The sequence below is a fragment of the Talpa occidentalis genome, unplaced genomic scaffold (genome assembly GCF_014898055.3).
Source record: "Talpa occidentalis isolate TD23 unplaced genomic scaffold, MPIMG_talOcc4v2.1 talOcc4.11, whole genome shotgun sequence".
In the NCBI taxonomy this organism is placed as follows: domain Eukaryota; kingdom Metazoa; phylum Chordata; class Mammalia; order Eulipotyphla; family Talpidae; genus Talpa; species Talpa occidentalis.
In genome coordinates this window covers 2,906,826-2,922,495 of record NW_023601104.1, presented here as the reverse complement: position 1 = coordinate 2,922,495, position 15,670 = coordinate 2,906,826, and the positions used below count along the sequence as shown (strand labels likewise).

The 15,670-nt window shown below is 58.5% G+C and overlaps 1 protein-coding gene and 1 long non-coding RNA gene across 3 annotated transcripts in view; one reads left to right on the top strand and one right to left on the bottom strand.

Annotated features, from left to right (window-relative positions):
- ARID3B (AT-rich interaction domain 3B) overlaps positions 1-7,630 on the top strand; it is a 49,732-nt gene extending 42,102 nt beyond the window's left edge. The window contains exons 6-9 of the mRNA XM_037502111.2: positions 969-1,246; positions 1,352-1,606; positions 2,606-2,704; positions 5,009-7,630. Of these exons, the coding sequence (XP_037358008.1) occupies positions 969-1,246; positions 1,352-1,606; positions 2,606-2,704; positions 5,009-5,172 (796 nt within the window). The 3' untranslated portion in view covers positions 5,173-7,630. The remainder of the gene's footprint in view (positions 1-968; positions 1,247-1,351; positions 1,607-2,605; positions 2,705-5,008) is intronic.
- A 1,757-nt stretch (positions 7,631-9,387) lies between these two features.
- Positions 9,388-15,657, bottom strand: LOC119238422 (uncharacterized). Of its 2 annotated transcripts, none has more exons than XR_008553691.1 (3): positions 15,588-15,657; positions 11,473-14,686; positions 9,388-10,537 (listed from the first exon to the last, which is right to left on the bottom strand). It is a non-coding gene; the product is annotated as an uncharacterized LOC119238422 (long non-coding RNA). The 2 variants fall into 2 exon arrangements; XR_005123573.2 differs by lacking the exon at positions 15,588-15,657 and having other exon boundaries at positions 11,473-13,632; positions 14,551-15,295.
- Positions 15,658-15,670: the final 13 nt, after the last annotated feature.

Genomic DNA, 15,670 nt, shown 5'->3' with positions numbered 1-15,670 from the left:
GGAAGCTGAGGCTGGAGAGAGGGGATGTTTTAACCTAGAGGAGAGGAAGGAAGGAAATTCCATTGTCTGGTAAGCAATGAATGGAATTCCCAAAACCACCAGGAGCTTTCTAGATGAACCTCTCACTGGACCTGAGTAAAACTGACAGCCGCCTTTTTTGAGTGTCTCCTGAGTGCACCGGCGGCCTATTCTGTTTCATTGACCCTCGCACTCCATCCTGTGAGGCAGGGGTCACCCCTGTTTCCCAGTTACAAAATCTAAGTCTCGGAGGTTAGTTAGGTTAAGGCCGTCCCAGCCTGGGTGTCTCCGTGGTAGGACTGAGCTCTATACCTGGGCTTCTCTGACTTTGAAAGCCGCACTCTTTCCAGAACATGGTCTCCCAAATAGCACCTTTGCTCTCCTCCTGGCCCTTTCCCCTGCAGCAGAAGACCCAGAGGAAGCCAGGCTGGCAGGTCCCACAGGGATTGGTGACCTGTTTTTATAACCAGCTGAGTTCATGACAAGGGGCTGGAAGCAGTGACACCAACAGGGTCATTGGTGAATGAGGGCCAGAGGGGGGAGTCTATTCTTTTGGAATACTCAGAAAGTAGCTCTCACAGGGAGAGCAGCTGACGTATCAGGAGGCATGTGAGGACTTTATTGAAAGTAGAGGGGTTTATGAGACCCGTTCCAGCGGAGAGGGCACAGAGCTTTAGCCAGATAGCCATCCTTCTCTCCAGGTTCTTGCGTAGAGACTTGCTCCCTGGACAGCTGACGCAGAGACAGGCGGCAGTGCGATGGGCCAACGTGACCAGGGTTCAGCGGCTGAGCAACAGTCAGGAGTCTGGGCGGGTGCACCCAGTGGCCCCGTGTTCCTCTCCCATCAGGTGCACCAGGTTGCTGGCCTGTTCCAGAGGCTCATCCATCTCGAGTGGGCACTCTCTGGGGCCATGTTTGAAACTCCCTCTTGCTTCCTTCCTTTCCTCCAGGTACATGAAGTATCTCTATGCCTACGAGTGTGAGAAGAAGGCCTTGAGTTCCCCAGCTGAGCTCCAGGCCGCCATTGACGGCAACCGGAGGGAGGGCCGACGGCCCAGCTACAGCTCATCCCTCTTTAGCTACTCCCCCGCTGTCGCCACTGCTGCCACCGGGGCCCCTGCCCTTCTCTCTCCACCGAAGATTCGCTTCCCCATCCTTGGGATGGGCTCCAGCAGTGGCCCCAATGCCGGCAGCCCACGGATATCCCCAGCAACCACTCTCAGGAAAGGTCTGCAGGACCCTGTGGGGAGGAGAGAGGGAGCTAAGTTCCCCGCGTCCCAGACACGGCGGGAGGGTCGATCACGGGTTGGTGCAGCGTCACTTCCATTGCCAGGTGATGGAGTCCCAGTGACGACCGTGACCGTGCCAAATCGCCTGGCCGTGCCTGTGACCTTGGCAGGCCAGCAGGCCGGCACCCGGACGGCCACGCTGGAGCAGCTGCGGGAGCGGCTGGAGTCGGGGGAACCCCCGGAGAAGAAGGCCTCCCGGCTCTCGGAGGAGGAGCAGCGCCTGGTGCAGCAGGCCTTCCAGCGCAACCTCCTCAGCATGGCGCGGCAGCTGCCCATGAAGATCAGGATCAACGGCAGGGGTGAGCGCTGGCCCGGGGCTGGGGGCGGAGGGGGTTCCTGCCACACCCCGGCTTGGCTCCTGGGCCCCTGAGCCTCCTGCAACGGGGTGGAGGCCCTCCAGGTGCTGGTCCCCAGCCTCTCAAAAGTATCTAGAAGCCAAAAAGCCACATGGGTCTTCTCTGGCTGCTGAGAACTCAGTTAAGGCTGAGCTCTTCTTAGGGGACCAGAAATTGCCGCAGGCAGTGCCTGTTCTCTAGGAAAGAGGAAATCCAGTTGTTCTTGGAGGAGGAGCCAAAGCCCTCAGGGACAGCCGCCGTGTCTGTGTCTCTCCCTCCGTCTTCTGATCTGTCTAAATTAAAGGGCTCAGCCCACATCCCGGGACCTCTCAGGACGCAGGCAGATGCAGGGCGGCGGGTCAGGTCTGGGCGGAAGGCCGCACCTCCATTCTGCCACGCGGCGAGGGGTCGAAGTCGCTACCTGCCAGGTGGCCAGTGACCTCCCGGACCCCAAGAGCGGCCACATAACTGACAGCCTCTCCCTCCCCCTGCATGTTCCAGGTGTCCCACCTTCTCGCCCCCTGAACTGCACATCTGTGTCCCCTGTTCCTCCTTCTCCTCTTTGTCCCACCCATTTTCTTTGCCATTCTCGACCTTGACTCCATCTTACAACAAACACAGATAAGTGTGTGTTGCTGTGGAGGGAGTCAGGGAGGTGACAGCCCGGACCAAGGGCAGTGTCTCGGGGCCTGCACAGAGCTAATAGGAAGGGCAGCTCGCCCGCACGAGTTCTTGGCTGTCTGCATGGTGAGAGGGCAGAGCCTGAGGCCAGCTGGGGAAGGGAAGTGGCTCTATGGCCAAGGCAAACCACAGGACAGTGCCAAGGCTGGGTGCTGCTGTTCTGAGCAAGGTTCTAGACACTTTCTAACAGGTTAAAGCCTTGATCTGGTATGGCCAGGCCAGGAGGGTGGGAGGCAGAAGTGCCCAAAGGCTTGACTGAGCATGCCCCCTGGTCCCCAGCAGAAGACAGAACAGAGGCGCCGGCTGCAGCCCTCAACTTGACCACAGGTAGCATCGGGAGCATCAACATGTCCGTGGACATTGATGGCACCACCTACACAGGTAAGGCACCAGGCCGAGGAGCTGCCGCACAAGCCCCTGTGCAGCTCCTAGGATGTCACTGTCACCCTCTCTCTGAATACCTGCAGGTGCGGGGGCTTCCTTTTCTGTGGTCTCCGGGTTCCTACAGTGAAGTGGCTCTTCCAGCCCACACTGAGGATGCTCACAGGATGGCCGGTCCCCTCCACCTTTGACAGACACTGTCAAAACTTGCCCTTTTGGACTCCTGGTTGGCTCACTAATGGAGTCACTTAATGTGAGAAGTCATCACTAACACCACCTCTTTGTCTTAAAATCTGTCGTCTAAGCTAGAGCACTGCTCACTACCTCCAGTCTTCTGAGGCCCAGGTCGCTTTTCTTTGATTGTGATTCAGCTCATCCTTTCTTAAAATAGCCGTCATTCCTGTTCTTTTAAAATCCTCTTTTAAGGAGCCAGACGCAAACAAACGGATCTGAATAGAGGAGCGACTGCCTCTGTTGTACAGCCCCTCCCCGGTCCTTTGCAGTTGTCTCTCCCGACATTTTATTGGAGTGTTATTCCTTGGTTGGTCGAGCACCTTGCCCAAGTCTTCCCAAGGCATTTAGCTGAGTTTTCATGGAAACTGCGTTCCTGTTCCCACTCCCACCTCATCTGCATAGGGATGAATTTTTTTTAAAAGATTTATTTATTTATGAATACAAGAACTGGGGTGTAACCCAGAGATGCCGGGGGCTGGGGGAGGTAAGAGGATCCACCAGAGAGAGCAGGGAGCAGAACAGGCAGACTGACAAAATACACTGCTGAGGGGAGCAGCAGGCGAGACAGGAGAGGTCTGCTGCGCCATGTGGGTAGCTCCCTGGCTGGGAATCAAACTCGTGCTGCAGTGCCTGCAGATAGCTTGATAGCACTGTCTTTAACTCCTGTGCCACCAGGGAGTTCCCTGCATAGGAATACATTTGAAAACAAACCCAGCTGATTGGTTAAATGCAGCTTGGTGGGTGGAGCCAAAGAGCCCAGGCACACTCTGGCCCCCTGCCAGAGGCCAGGCGTCAGCCACAGATGGCATGGGCAGTGCCCGGTAGAACAGGCTTAAAGGCGCCCCTTTTACAACTGGGGGGCACCCCTCAGGGGCTTCTGTGTCCCTTGCTCTAGAGGGTGGGGGTTAGGCCCCTTGGGCACCACCCTCCTGGCCCCCTACTTTGGCTCTCTGGGGGGCCACCTTGTCGCCCTAAGGGTCACTGCAGGGGGAGGTGCAGCACCACCTATTTAGGGAGGGCATGGGGCCGGGGCCAGCAGAGGACCAGAGTTCTGGAAGCAGCCTGCAGGGACACGGCCAGGCCCGGTTGCTTTGCAGCCACCAAATAGTCTTCAGAGACCACACCCAGAGGTCTCTGCATGGCACAGGAGGCCCTTTGAGGAAACCAGGCGAGCCAGCAGGTAGCATGGAGATGCCCTGGCCTTCTGATGGTGCCAGAGTGGCCTGGGAGGCCTGGGGTTGGGATTGGGTTCATGGGCAAGAGCAGGGAAGGAGTTCTGTGCCTGGATCTCCATCTCCTGTAGTCCTCGGTCAGAAGAAAGGAGATAATGCCTTCTCTCGGGTTGGCAAACAGTCAGAGAGAAGTGAATGAAGCCTCCTCAGACCTCTCCTGCCCCTGTCCCTGCCCTCCTGTGCCCTTTCTCACTGTGTGTGCCAATCCCTGCGCCAGGAAGCTGGCCTCATTCCCAAGGGCCCCTGGCCCTTAGAGCTGAGCCAGCCCACAGAGCTAGTGCTCTCCTGCATGCTTCTCCGCACCGACCCTGCCAGCCATGCTGCTGCTACTCCTGCTTCAGGCCCGTCTCCCCATCACCGCAGCTTCCTTGCAGGCCTCCTGCCCCCTATTCCCCCCAGCCCCCCAGGGGGCATTCTTCAGTGACCCCCCCAAGTCATACCACAGTCCTATGCCCGCCTCCGACATGTGTGCCTCCTCTCTGTTCTCTGTGTTCGCCCCCTGTCCTCTCCCTCTTGCTTCACTTGGCCACTTTCCCCGACAGCCAGTCATGCTCTTCCCCTGGAGCCTTTCCTCACCAACCCTACCTGCCTCCCAAAACCTTTGTGTTTCCACGGCACCCTAGCGCGCTTCCTTCAGAGCACTAACAACATTTCAGCATTGATTCTGTTTCCCATCTGCCCCCCTCACCGGCCCTTAAGCCCCCAGAGGCAGGAACTTCTCCTGTCAGCACAAACACAGAGTCAAGGGGTGCCTCATGCACAGCTTGGCAGCAGTAAGGACTGGAGGGGAACTGACCCGTCTTCTCATCTGCTCACACGGGCATCCCCTCTTCCCCAGGCGTGCTGTTTGCCCAGAAGCCTGTGGTCCACCTCATCGCAGGATCTGCTCCCCAGAGTGTTGGTAGCAGCGCCAGCAGCAGCAGCAGCTCCCACTGCTCACCAAGTCCTACCTCATCCCGGGGCACCCCCAGTGCAGAGCCCTCCACCAGCTGGTCCCTCTGACGGGCGGGACCCAGCTTCCCTCTCCCCGCTCTGCTGTCAAGAGTGGAGGAAGTTGATGCACAGAATTTACCTCATCTCACGGAGCCCACGTCAAACACCGTTTGGCCAGATGTTGAGAATTTGGACGTGTCCGTCTGTCCTTCAGGCTCCATTCAGGTCCTGCTGTACTCTGGGGGCAGGGAGAAGCTGTAGGGGCAGGACAGGGCAGCGTTGTCCAATCAGGGATTGTCCTGGGGAACTGGCCGGGGTCAGTGGGCATCCAGCTTCCTCCAGGTTCCCGGACCACCTCCCCCCACCCCTGGACACAGTGTATCGACAATCTGTAAGCCGACACAGGGCTGGAGGCCCTCCAGGTCCCTTCCCTTTTAATTTATTTCCCTTCCCCTGCCTCCTGCCATGACTCCAGGGTCACTGGCTCCTTCCCCTGCTCAGTCCCCCACTCTTTAATTCCCACGTGGGGCTGCTGAAGTCAAGTGCATGCCTTGATGGCCCTTTCATGGTGGACATGGGGTGGGACCTTCCAGCCCACCTTGACTACAATGTTTGGGTCCTGGATTATGGATCCCTTAAGTTCAACTCTTGAAGCAGTCCTCAGGGGCCGGCCCATGTCCCCCTTTTAGTGGTCTCCAAAATGAGCACCTGAAGGCAGTCCTCAAATCCCGGGGCCTAGTGGGCTTCTGCTGAGGGGGGAAAAGAGCCTCGGGGCTGCCCAGGCAGGCCCTGGCACCCACTTGACATTGACCCTTTTCTGACCCTCCCAAACCTTATGCTCCCCACTCACCCTTCTTGGCCAGCTCTCCCGAGAACTGCCCACCTGTCCCTTGGCTTGCCCTTCTCTTGGGGCCATCTCAACCCCAACATCCCCAAACCTGCCGATGTCAGGTTCATTGAAATACCTCAGATTTATAATTGTTGATGTTTAATTCTTCAGGAAGTATTTGCATCTCTGAAATCTTTTTTATATATGTTTTGCTGACTTTTGTTTGTTTTTTTTTTTTTTTAATTTTAAATTTTTTATTGTTGTAGCACCAAAGAAATGAAAGCAGATCACCCCCAAAAGCCGAGCAGATGACTTGGCGCCCCAGCCCCTCCAGTCTTTCCCTGAGACCCCAGTGAGGAGGCAGGGAAGCAGGCAGGAGAGATGACTCAGGGATCACAGCGGCAGGGGAGGGGTGGCATGGGGACACCCGTTGGTTGGACACACCAGTTCTGAAGATGGTCCTTGACCCACTTCCTGCCAGAGTGGGACTGGTCCCACACCCCTACCCCCATCTCGCCAGGGTGGAGCAGGACGTCTCCCCACACTCAGCATTCCCAACTCAGGTCAGGGGTGGACCGTACAGGCAGGCCGTGGGCCTCACCGAGGCTGCGCTGGCTCGGGGGGTGAGGAGATGCCGAGAGCTCTGTCCCTCCTCTTGGACCCTGGTGGCACCAGCTGCTCTTGTGTCGTGAAGAAGAGTTGGTTCTCACAGAGGCTCACCTCAGTCCAGTCAGCCCTGCAGCGTTCGGTCGAGCAGCACCCTCGGCAATGTCTCCAGGCCACAGGGGCGGGGCCCCATCGGTGAAAGGAAAGGGAAATCAAAAGCTTGAGCACAAAACAGATACCTCAGCCTGGTAAGCAGCAGCTCTGCTGGACTGCATCTTTGCCCCTCTCGCCCCCTGCCCACCACACACTCACTCTCACACTCACACACAGCCCCACCCACTGGGACTGACCCTCTTCCGGGAGCTGGTGCCAGGAAAAAGCCCAGCTCACTGCTGCCGGGCCCCCTGGCAAGCGTCACAGACCTTGCGCCAGTATGTCTTTCTCAGGGGTTTGGAGGAGAAGGATAGACCCCCAGAGGATGCAGGGGCACCGCACTGTGTCTCCTGGCCACTGAATCCTCTCCTGTCCCCAGGAAACTCGCCAGCCTGCCCCTCTAAGCGAATCCATGCTGCCCTCATGGAACAGCAGGGTCTCGGCTAGGAAACCTGGGAGTGGGGGCACCAGCAGTGCCCCAGGAACAGGGCTCTGCCAGGAGGGGCTTTCTGAAGGTATAGTCCTGAAGGCCACGTGGCAGGCAGCTGGCCAGGGCAGCTCTGCCGCCCCCAAATGACATGTAGTCTAACCAGGAAAGACGTGATAGCACATGGGTAGCCTAGGCAGTGATAAATACCTCAGACGTCCTCTTGCAGCAAGTGTCTGTATATGTTGTGGTTATTTTCTATCTTACATGTTCTTGAATGTTTATATTTCAATAAACCTCTACCTCTTCACACAAGCGCATCTCTCGGTGCTTTCAGTGACTTTTCCATGGACGGGAACAGGAGAGCAGGAGAGCAAAGAGCCTGCAGAGTGAAAGAAACTGAGCAGACTGCACCTCTGATCCCCGGGTTTCTCCTGAATCTTCTTCCTGTCACTGTTCCCGCCGCCCCTCCTCCAAGTGCCCATTCTGTGCTCTGTATTATTTGCAAGGCCCGTTGGGGGCTCGTCAGTGTTCTGGCGGGGCCAGGGGATGGCCTCCCCTCAGTGAGCCGCGTGTGCTCTGCTGTGTCAAACACTAACGATAAGTGTGGCCCCCACACTCAGCTCTCTTCCAGCTGTAACAACAGCCTCACCCGTCTGTGCAGCCCTGTGAGCAGTCAAGCGGGGACCCCCTTCTTGTGATTTTGAAAGTGAGGATGACATAGGGCCAGGATTGAGCTTCTAGCACTGATCTTTTAAAATCTTTGTTTTTAAAGATTTATTTATTTATGCATATAAGAGCTGAGGTGTAGCCCAGAGGTGTGGGGAGGAGAAGGGGTGAGAGGATTCACCAGAGACAGAGTGGGGAACAGAACAGGCAGATCCACTGAAATACACTGCTGAGGGGAGCAGCAGGCGAGGCAGGAGAGGTCTGCTGCACCATGTGGGTAGCTCTCTGGCCGGGGATCGAACTTGTGCTGCAGTGGCTGCCGATAGCTTCATAGGTTGCATCTTAACCCTTTGCACCACCAGGGAGGCCCTGTGATGTGTTTTTATTTATTTTTATTTTTTTTAAAGATTTATTTATGCATATAAGAGCTGGGGTACAGCCAGAGACGTGGGGGGTGAGAGGATTCAGCAGAGACAGAGCGGGGAGCAGAACAGGCAGATTGACTGAAATACACTGCTGAGGGGAGTAGCTGGTGAGTCAGGAGAGGTCTGCCGTGCCATGTGGGTAGCTCCCTGGCCGGCTGGGGATCGAACTCAAATTGCAGAGGCTTCGGATTGCTTCCCTTGCACCACCAGGGAGGCCCCCCTGTGATGTTTTTAATGCTTATTACTAAGACAAAAGTAGAAAGGGATGGGGAGAGGGGACAGTCATGAACAGGTGTTTTGGGAAGAAGTGATCCTTAGGGATCAGGAAAATGCACCGGAAGCCATCCCACCGCCAGCACCATGGGCAGGGTCAGGAGAGAATGGAGAGCGGTGGGAACTGTCCCAGCACTTTGGGAAATACTTCAGCATTATGTGGTAAAGCGGCCCAGCAATTCTGGACACACTCTGTGTGTCCCTGGAGGCGGGGCAGCGCTGGGAACAGGGTGGCAATGGGATTACCAGTTACGGAACGCTGGTGTGGGCCGAGTACTGTTGAAGTTCTTTGCGTGAATTAACCTGCCACGTTGTGAGTTGGGATTTTTATCCCCATTTTACGGAGGAGGCAACTGAGGTACAGAGAGGTTGCGGTCCCGTGGCTAGTGAGATGCAGAGGCAGGTTTCTCAGTTCCTGCTGCAGAGCCCAGAGTCTAACCTAACCACCAAGTGTCCAGTGCTCAGCACTCTGCACTCACATTTCACATGCACCCTTGGTGCCCTGGGGCCGTTTTTTTCTCCATTTCCCAGACGAAGCTAAGAGCAGGAATGTGGGAGCGGTCACAGCCAGCAAGCAGAAGGGAATGGCCCCTAAAGCAGCCCTAACTTCTGTGGGGGCCTCGCTTTTGTGAGGGGCAAGGGGATCGCCAGGGCATTGGGTCTTACTGGTCTCTGCTCGTCCGCGTGGGTCAGCTCCCTGACCGGGGATCAAACCCCTGTTGCTGCAGCAGCTGGCGACAGCTTGAGCACGCTGAGACTTTATACCCTGCACCACCAGGGGGGGCCCTAGTAGAGTAGCTTTTATTTAAACGCCACTGCAGACTATCCTAACAGAAGTGCTCACGCGGGCACCTGGCAGCTCTCTCGGAGCACAACTCTGAACTCTGGTTTGAAATGCACTGATTTGGCCAATTCACCTGCCATGAGGCCCACACCCAGGTCCCAAGTGGATGAGCCATTGGTCTGGCCGAAGGAGTAGATGAGCATGGCTTGGCAGCTCCGTTAGGCCCCTGAGCAGAGCATGGACCCTCGGTGTCTGGTTAGTCCTGTGAGTGCATGCACACATTTGGGGGTGTGTCCATTTCCAGGTGAGCATCTGATGTGTATCTTGTTGCGTGTATGTGACTTTGTGCCCATGTCTGTGTGTGTCCATCTGTGCACCTGTGCACACATACATTTGCCCAAGAGGCGGAGGGAGGAAGCTAGGCTGGAGGAGGTAGTCAACCGAACGAGTTGAAATCAGACAGACAGAGCCCGGGACATGGAGCCCTTGCTCTAGCTGCTGTGGGACGGTTCTCTGGGACCCCTCTCCCAGGGGCCGTTCCCACAGCCTCATTTCCGTCTCCCCTCTGGGGCTTTGCACAGCCTCTTCCCTCTTACTAAAATGCCCTTCCTTCCTGGCAAGTGCCTCTTCATCCTTCTGTGAGGATTCAAGGGCCCAGAAATGCCCTCTGGGAGAGGACTTCCCTATCTGCTGTCTCCCCGCACCTCCCACAGCACCTCTCCCCTCAACTTCACAGTTAATTATAATTGTCGCCTCGATGATTGTGTTCCCCAAGCCATAAGCTTTGGGGGATAAGGAGCCGTCTGATTCACTTTTGGTTCTCCTGTGTACAGAAGCGAGCCAGACATGCAGTAGATGCTCAATAAATGCTTGATGAATGACTCAATGAGTGAACACGTGAACTCTGGGGCACAATGAGGAAGAGGCAGAAGAGAAGGAAGCCTGGGACAAAGCGAGGGGGCATCCTAAAAAGGAGGAAGAGACTAATTGGTTTATGGCAAGAAAAACAGGGCACTGGAGAAGAGAGTGGGGTGGACGGCGGAATGGGGGAGGTGTCGTGGGGAGGAAAAGGAAGAGTGGAGGGAAAGCACCCCCGTCAGGAGCAGGTGGTGGCCGGCCTCGTTCAGCTCCTGGAGTCTGTGCAGTTCTTCCTCTTTAAATTTCAGGGCAACTGCCCCCTGGTGCCAGCAAGTACATAGCCACCTTCTAAAGCAGGGATGTGATTCTCCCTTCCAGCTCTTTCCTGAGGCCCCTAGATCTGGAGAATGCTAAAAAAAAAAAAATGGGGCCCGCTGGGTGCATGCAGCATGGGCCCCAGATCAGTCCCAGCGCATTTTCACCCATCTTCAATGATTTTTTTCCAAGTTGCTTGAATGTCTGCACTATGTCTCCCTGGCAGAGGTGGGCCCTGCAGCAGAGAAGCCTCCTCGGCTCCCTGCAGACACTCCTGTGCGCTTCTGTTAGGAGCATCCTGCCTGGAACCCAGTGGCGGAGGTCATGGCACTTCCCACCATGGCAGTTCATGGCAGTCATGGCAGTTCACCCCAGCTGAGAATGGGTTAGCTCAGATACTGCAAGGGGTGAGCCAGGGCAACCTGGCCTGGGGCCACCCCCAGTGCTCAGCAGCAGGGAGCTCTCTGCCTCGGGCGGCACACCCCTTGGACACAGTCTGCCTGGCCCAGAGCTGCTGCAGCTGCTCCAGGTAGGCCTAGTCATTGGCAGCCATGCAGCTCTTTCAAGAGTCTCCAGTTCCCCTGTGAAGACCCCCACTCCACCGGGGCTGTGGGGCTCACCTGGCCGGAACTGTCTGCTCAAACCAGTCCTGCAGGTCTCTCCCCAGGCAGCCCCTCCTCTCAGGGCCCCAGATCTCCTCTCAGGAGGCCTCTGACCGCCCAAGCCCACAGAGGTGTCTCCCAACTCCAGGCCTCAACTATGGACAGGTGCTTGTGCACACCAACGGGGGGTGGGGGAGGGGGCGCTCCAGTGGCCCGCCCTGTGATGGCTGCTCCCTGGAACTGGACTCGATGGAGGCCTCACCCCAGTCTGCCCCTCCTGGTCATTCTGTTTTCCATAATAGCCCTAGCACCCCCTCACCCAACTTCAGGGTCCCCTGCTTATCTGCCCCTGGTACAAGAGGGCACAAGCTTGATTCAGGGGTGCCCTGGATTCCCTTCCAGGCTGACTACCAGCTGTCTTGACCCACCTGGGTGAGCGTCAGTAGCTGTCCCCACAGGAGGGCCGTGCCTGAGCCTGGGTAGGCCATTCCGCTGACCCCATCGAGCCCCCATTTGGGCCTGTGAGCTCTTGGGTCGTCTGGCTGCTCCAGCTCCGCCCTGGCCCTGCAGGCCTGGCACCAGCGTCTCCTGCAGGTACATTCAGCCCAGGATCTTAGGGGCTCCTTTCAGCCTCCAGACCTCTCTGCAGTGACTGCTGTGTCAGCAGTGCCTCTGGGAGTATGTTGTGGCCAGGCCCACCCCCAACTCAAGTCCTGACGCTGAGCAACTCTTCCCTACTCCAGTCCCAGCCTTCCCATCTGAACCAAGAGTGGGAAGGGGGTTGGATGCATGGTGGCTGGATTTTCCCAAAGCTTGGGAAAGTGTCTCTGGGCTGGATAGAAGCCCTTGCACTGCCTTCCCGCTCCAGGTACTGTTCCAAGAACAAAGAGCAGAGGTTGAAGTACAGGGCAGGGCCACAGGTGTGCAGGGCCATGTCCAGGGCTCAGTCATACACCCACTTGGAGGGGGACTCTGCTGTCCTAACTACCCTAGGGGACTCCAGGCTGGGCTCTGGGCCCAGGGATTGTTGGATCATCCTAGTCCAAACACCGCTGGGTCTTTTCTACTTCTGTCTGCAGTAGCAGGAGCCTGAGGGTCCTCTCCCACCACCTCCCCTCCCCCTACTCCCAGCACCCTCACTGTCTTCTGACTCCTGGTCTGGCCTCCTCCACTCCTGTCCCTGGGACCTGTGAAGCTGGTGACTCCTGCTCCAAGTGGGCCGGGGAGCATCCCCCCTCTTTGTGGGGGGCTGAAAGTCACCTGGAGAAGGCCGGCCCAGTCCCACCCCTTATGCAGGGCAGGGGAGTTTCTGCAGCCTCTGATAAGGCAGGCCCGAGCCACTCCGAGGCCCTGCCTTCTCCACCAGCTGTGATAAGCCCAGCCATGGGCCCAGCTAGCTGATCTCCCTGTCTGGACCATGCGCTGGCTTTTATACAGATGACTGTGCAGCTCCTACAGGCTCCAGATATGCAACCCTCCACCTCCAGCTGGACCCCAACCCGTCACCTCTCCACCCCAGCTGCTGATGACGTTGCAGTTCCAGCAAGAGGACCGGGGATGCTATCAGGGAATGCTGAAGAACAGGTAGGCGTGAGGAGGCAGGGTGTCACTTGGGTCCCCAGGGTCACCCTAGTCTTGGGAGGAAGCCATTGCTCTGGAAGGGTCAGCTGTGGACTGACACCCCCCAGGTCCTGAAGAGCTTAGGGACATGTGGACCGTCACAGGGTGTTGCTGTCCACTCTCCCAGGCTAGGACACTGGGTACCTCCCCAGAGGCATCCGCTTGACCGTGATCTCTGCCTCCCTGGGACGGCAGCTCCAATAGGGGTGATGGCGCTTCCAAGGAAATTCTTCTGTCCACTGAGCTTAAACCGGGCACCTCCCTCCTCCTGACTGGCCCTGGGAGCATCACAGGGGCCCTGGCCCGTCCTTTGCCTGTGTAGCGCAGCCTGGTCCTATCAAGTCACGTGCTGCATACCCACAGGGGGCACCATTCACAGATGACACTGCTCAACATGGCTGCCCTGTTGGGGAATCAGTTCTCCCCTGTGTTTTTTGGATACCCCTGCTCCTGAGAACATGACCCCAGATATGGCACGAGCCCTGAGCATTCTGGGTTTTCAGCCTGATGGGGGGATCTGCTAGCACAGGGGACCTCCCTGGGCCGTGGACAAACCAGGAAGACCGTGGGAGAGCGCAGCAGCCTCAGTGTGCGTGAGAACCAGCAGCTCACATTTAGGACTTGCAGGGCCCAGCACGGTTCCTGCCACCGCTGCAGCAGCTCCAAAGGGCCTCAAGTGGGGCCCAAAAATGGCCAACCAGCCCAGCCCGCTGCCACTAGCTTGCCACCAGCCATGCCCATAGCTCTTCTCTGGCCAGTGCTAGTCTCGCTCAGGAGCTAGGTCTGAGCACCTGCCAAAGAGAGAGAAGCCAGGCTTTGACCCAGGCGCTCAGGGCCGTTGTGCCTGCCTTTCCCACTCTCACCTGCGCCCTCGGTGGGGCTCTATGGGTGGACTCCGTGCAGCGCCCAGAGGTGGCAGGAGTGCTGGGCACACCAGGCATCAGGTCCATGAGGCTCAGAGTCCTGCGCTTGGGACAGATGGGAGACCTTGGGACTGAGGTGGCCCTACCTCCGGAACAACCAGTCTCTGAGGCGCCTCCCCGATGCGGAAGCTGGGATCCGGGGCTGAGCATGCACTCAAATCCTTCCACCCTGACCTCCCAGGCCTCGGTTTTCCCTTGTGATTTACATGGCAAATAAACAGCAGCCTCAATGCCCGTTAAGCAGTTCTGAATGCCAAGTTTCCATGAGCTGGGCCTGGCCCTTGCTGACCAGCCATGGGCTCATTTGGTGCTCCCGATGTTGGGAAGATGGGGCTGAAGACCCAGGTCGTGCCGGGAGTTCACCACAGAACTTGGCCTGTGCTCCCCAGCCCCACTGCCCTGCTTTCCAGTGTGGGAGTCTAGAAATGGGAGGAGATGGGAACTGGGGGGACACTCGTTCAGTTCTGATGTTGGGTAAGGAACACAAATGGGGTCCCTCTTGCCACCTCTGGCTGTGAGACGTGTCCTGAGCCCCATGCCTCACTAGTTTGGGAAGGGAACCCACGGAGGAGTGAGGGGCTACTCATTTGGTGTTGCCCTCACCCCACTCCTCACACCCATACTCTTCACCTTTGGGTCTCAGAATCCTAATGCTGCCTCCCCACCCACACCCCTAGGCACCCGGTGCACCCTGCCCCCAACTCTCTGTGAGCATAGGAAAAAGGCACCCAACTGAGGAGTGTGCATTGGGCTGAGCTGCCCCAACTCTCCACATTTCCCAGGCCTGTTCACCACCCACGCCCCAAAGGCTTTCTCCCCTCCAGACACCTGGCTCCTCTGACTCCAGGCGGACTGCTGCAGCCCCCTTCCAGGGTGTTTGCCCCCCCACCCCCCATTTTCCCACCAGCCGGGCCTCTTCAGAATGGACCATGAGGACTGGCCCACGCCCGGATGTGCACTCACAGCTCCACTCTGGCCGGAGGCCCTGTCTTTGCGGCCTGCCTTGGTTTCTGTGAGGCTCCTGGTCCCCTGGGGAGCCGCGCAGGCCAGAGTGTTGCACTTGTGGAGTCAGTGCCGAGGAAGTCACAGTAACCAAGTGCTGTGGGAACACGGGGAAGGGGAACCCGAGTCTCCCGTGGGCTCCCAGCAGAGCTTTCTGGAGCAGTAACTCCAGGGTTGAGGCTGGAAAGTGAATTAGCTGCCCCCAAAGGGAAGACATGGATGCTGCACAGGGAAGAGAGAGCGAGGGCAGCAGGATGAGGCGTGGTGGGGCAGCTCGGGCCTGGAGGGGGCAGTGAGCCGTGGGGACAAAAGGAGGTGCAGAGGGGCGAGAACTGTGGTGTGGCTCAGGCGGCTGGCGGTGGGGTGCAGGATAGGGGCCTCGCCCTGCTGTAGAGCTCAACCCACACAGAAAAGACCGGGGAGCACCAGGGTCGAGGCCTGGGGGAAGAGCTTAGGCTGAGGTCTAGGATGCCAGCTGCCTCCTCGGAGGTGACCCCACCCCTGGGCCCCTGACCCCACACCGCCTGGCCACCGCCATCCAGTTCTGCGGGGTGAGGGGAGCGTGGGGCCGAGAGGGGACATCTGCTCCCGCTGCACCTCAGGGCCGGTTTCTCACGGGACCGATTCTCTGCTCGCTGCTGGGGCGAGTCCCTCCCGGGAGAGGCGGGACGAAGCCCAGGCAGGAGAGTCTCCGCGAGGCTGGCGCGGCTCCAGGCCGGCAGCGAGGGCGGGGGCGGGCGATGGCTCCGGGCGCCCCTCGGGAAGTCGCCCCTCGCAGCCGGAGGACGGGGCGGGGGTCCCCGCGGGGCGCGGGCTGCTGGGAAGGCGGGCCCGGGCCCCGGACCTCTGTGGGCTCCTCCACCCTCGGCGCCGGGGAGACCCCGGCCGCGCGGAGCGGCGGAGGGGGGGAGGCCAGCGCCCCCCACCTCGCCCGAGGGGAGGAAGCGGCGCTTCGACCCCGGCCGGGGGCCCCGGGCTCCGGCAGGACGGTGACTCACCTCGGCCCCCGACCCCTGGGGGACCGGGCCTACAGGGGCGGGGACAGCCGGGCTGGGGCGCCCGAGTGCCGGGGGAGCGACCC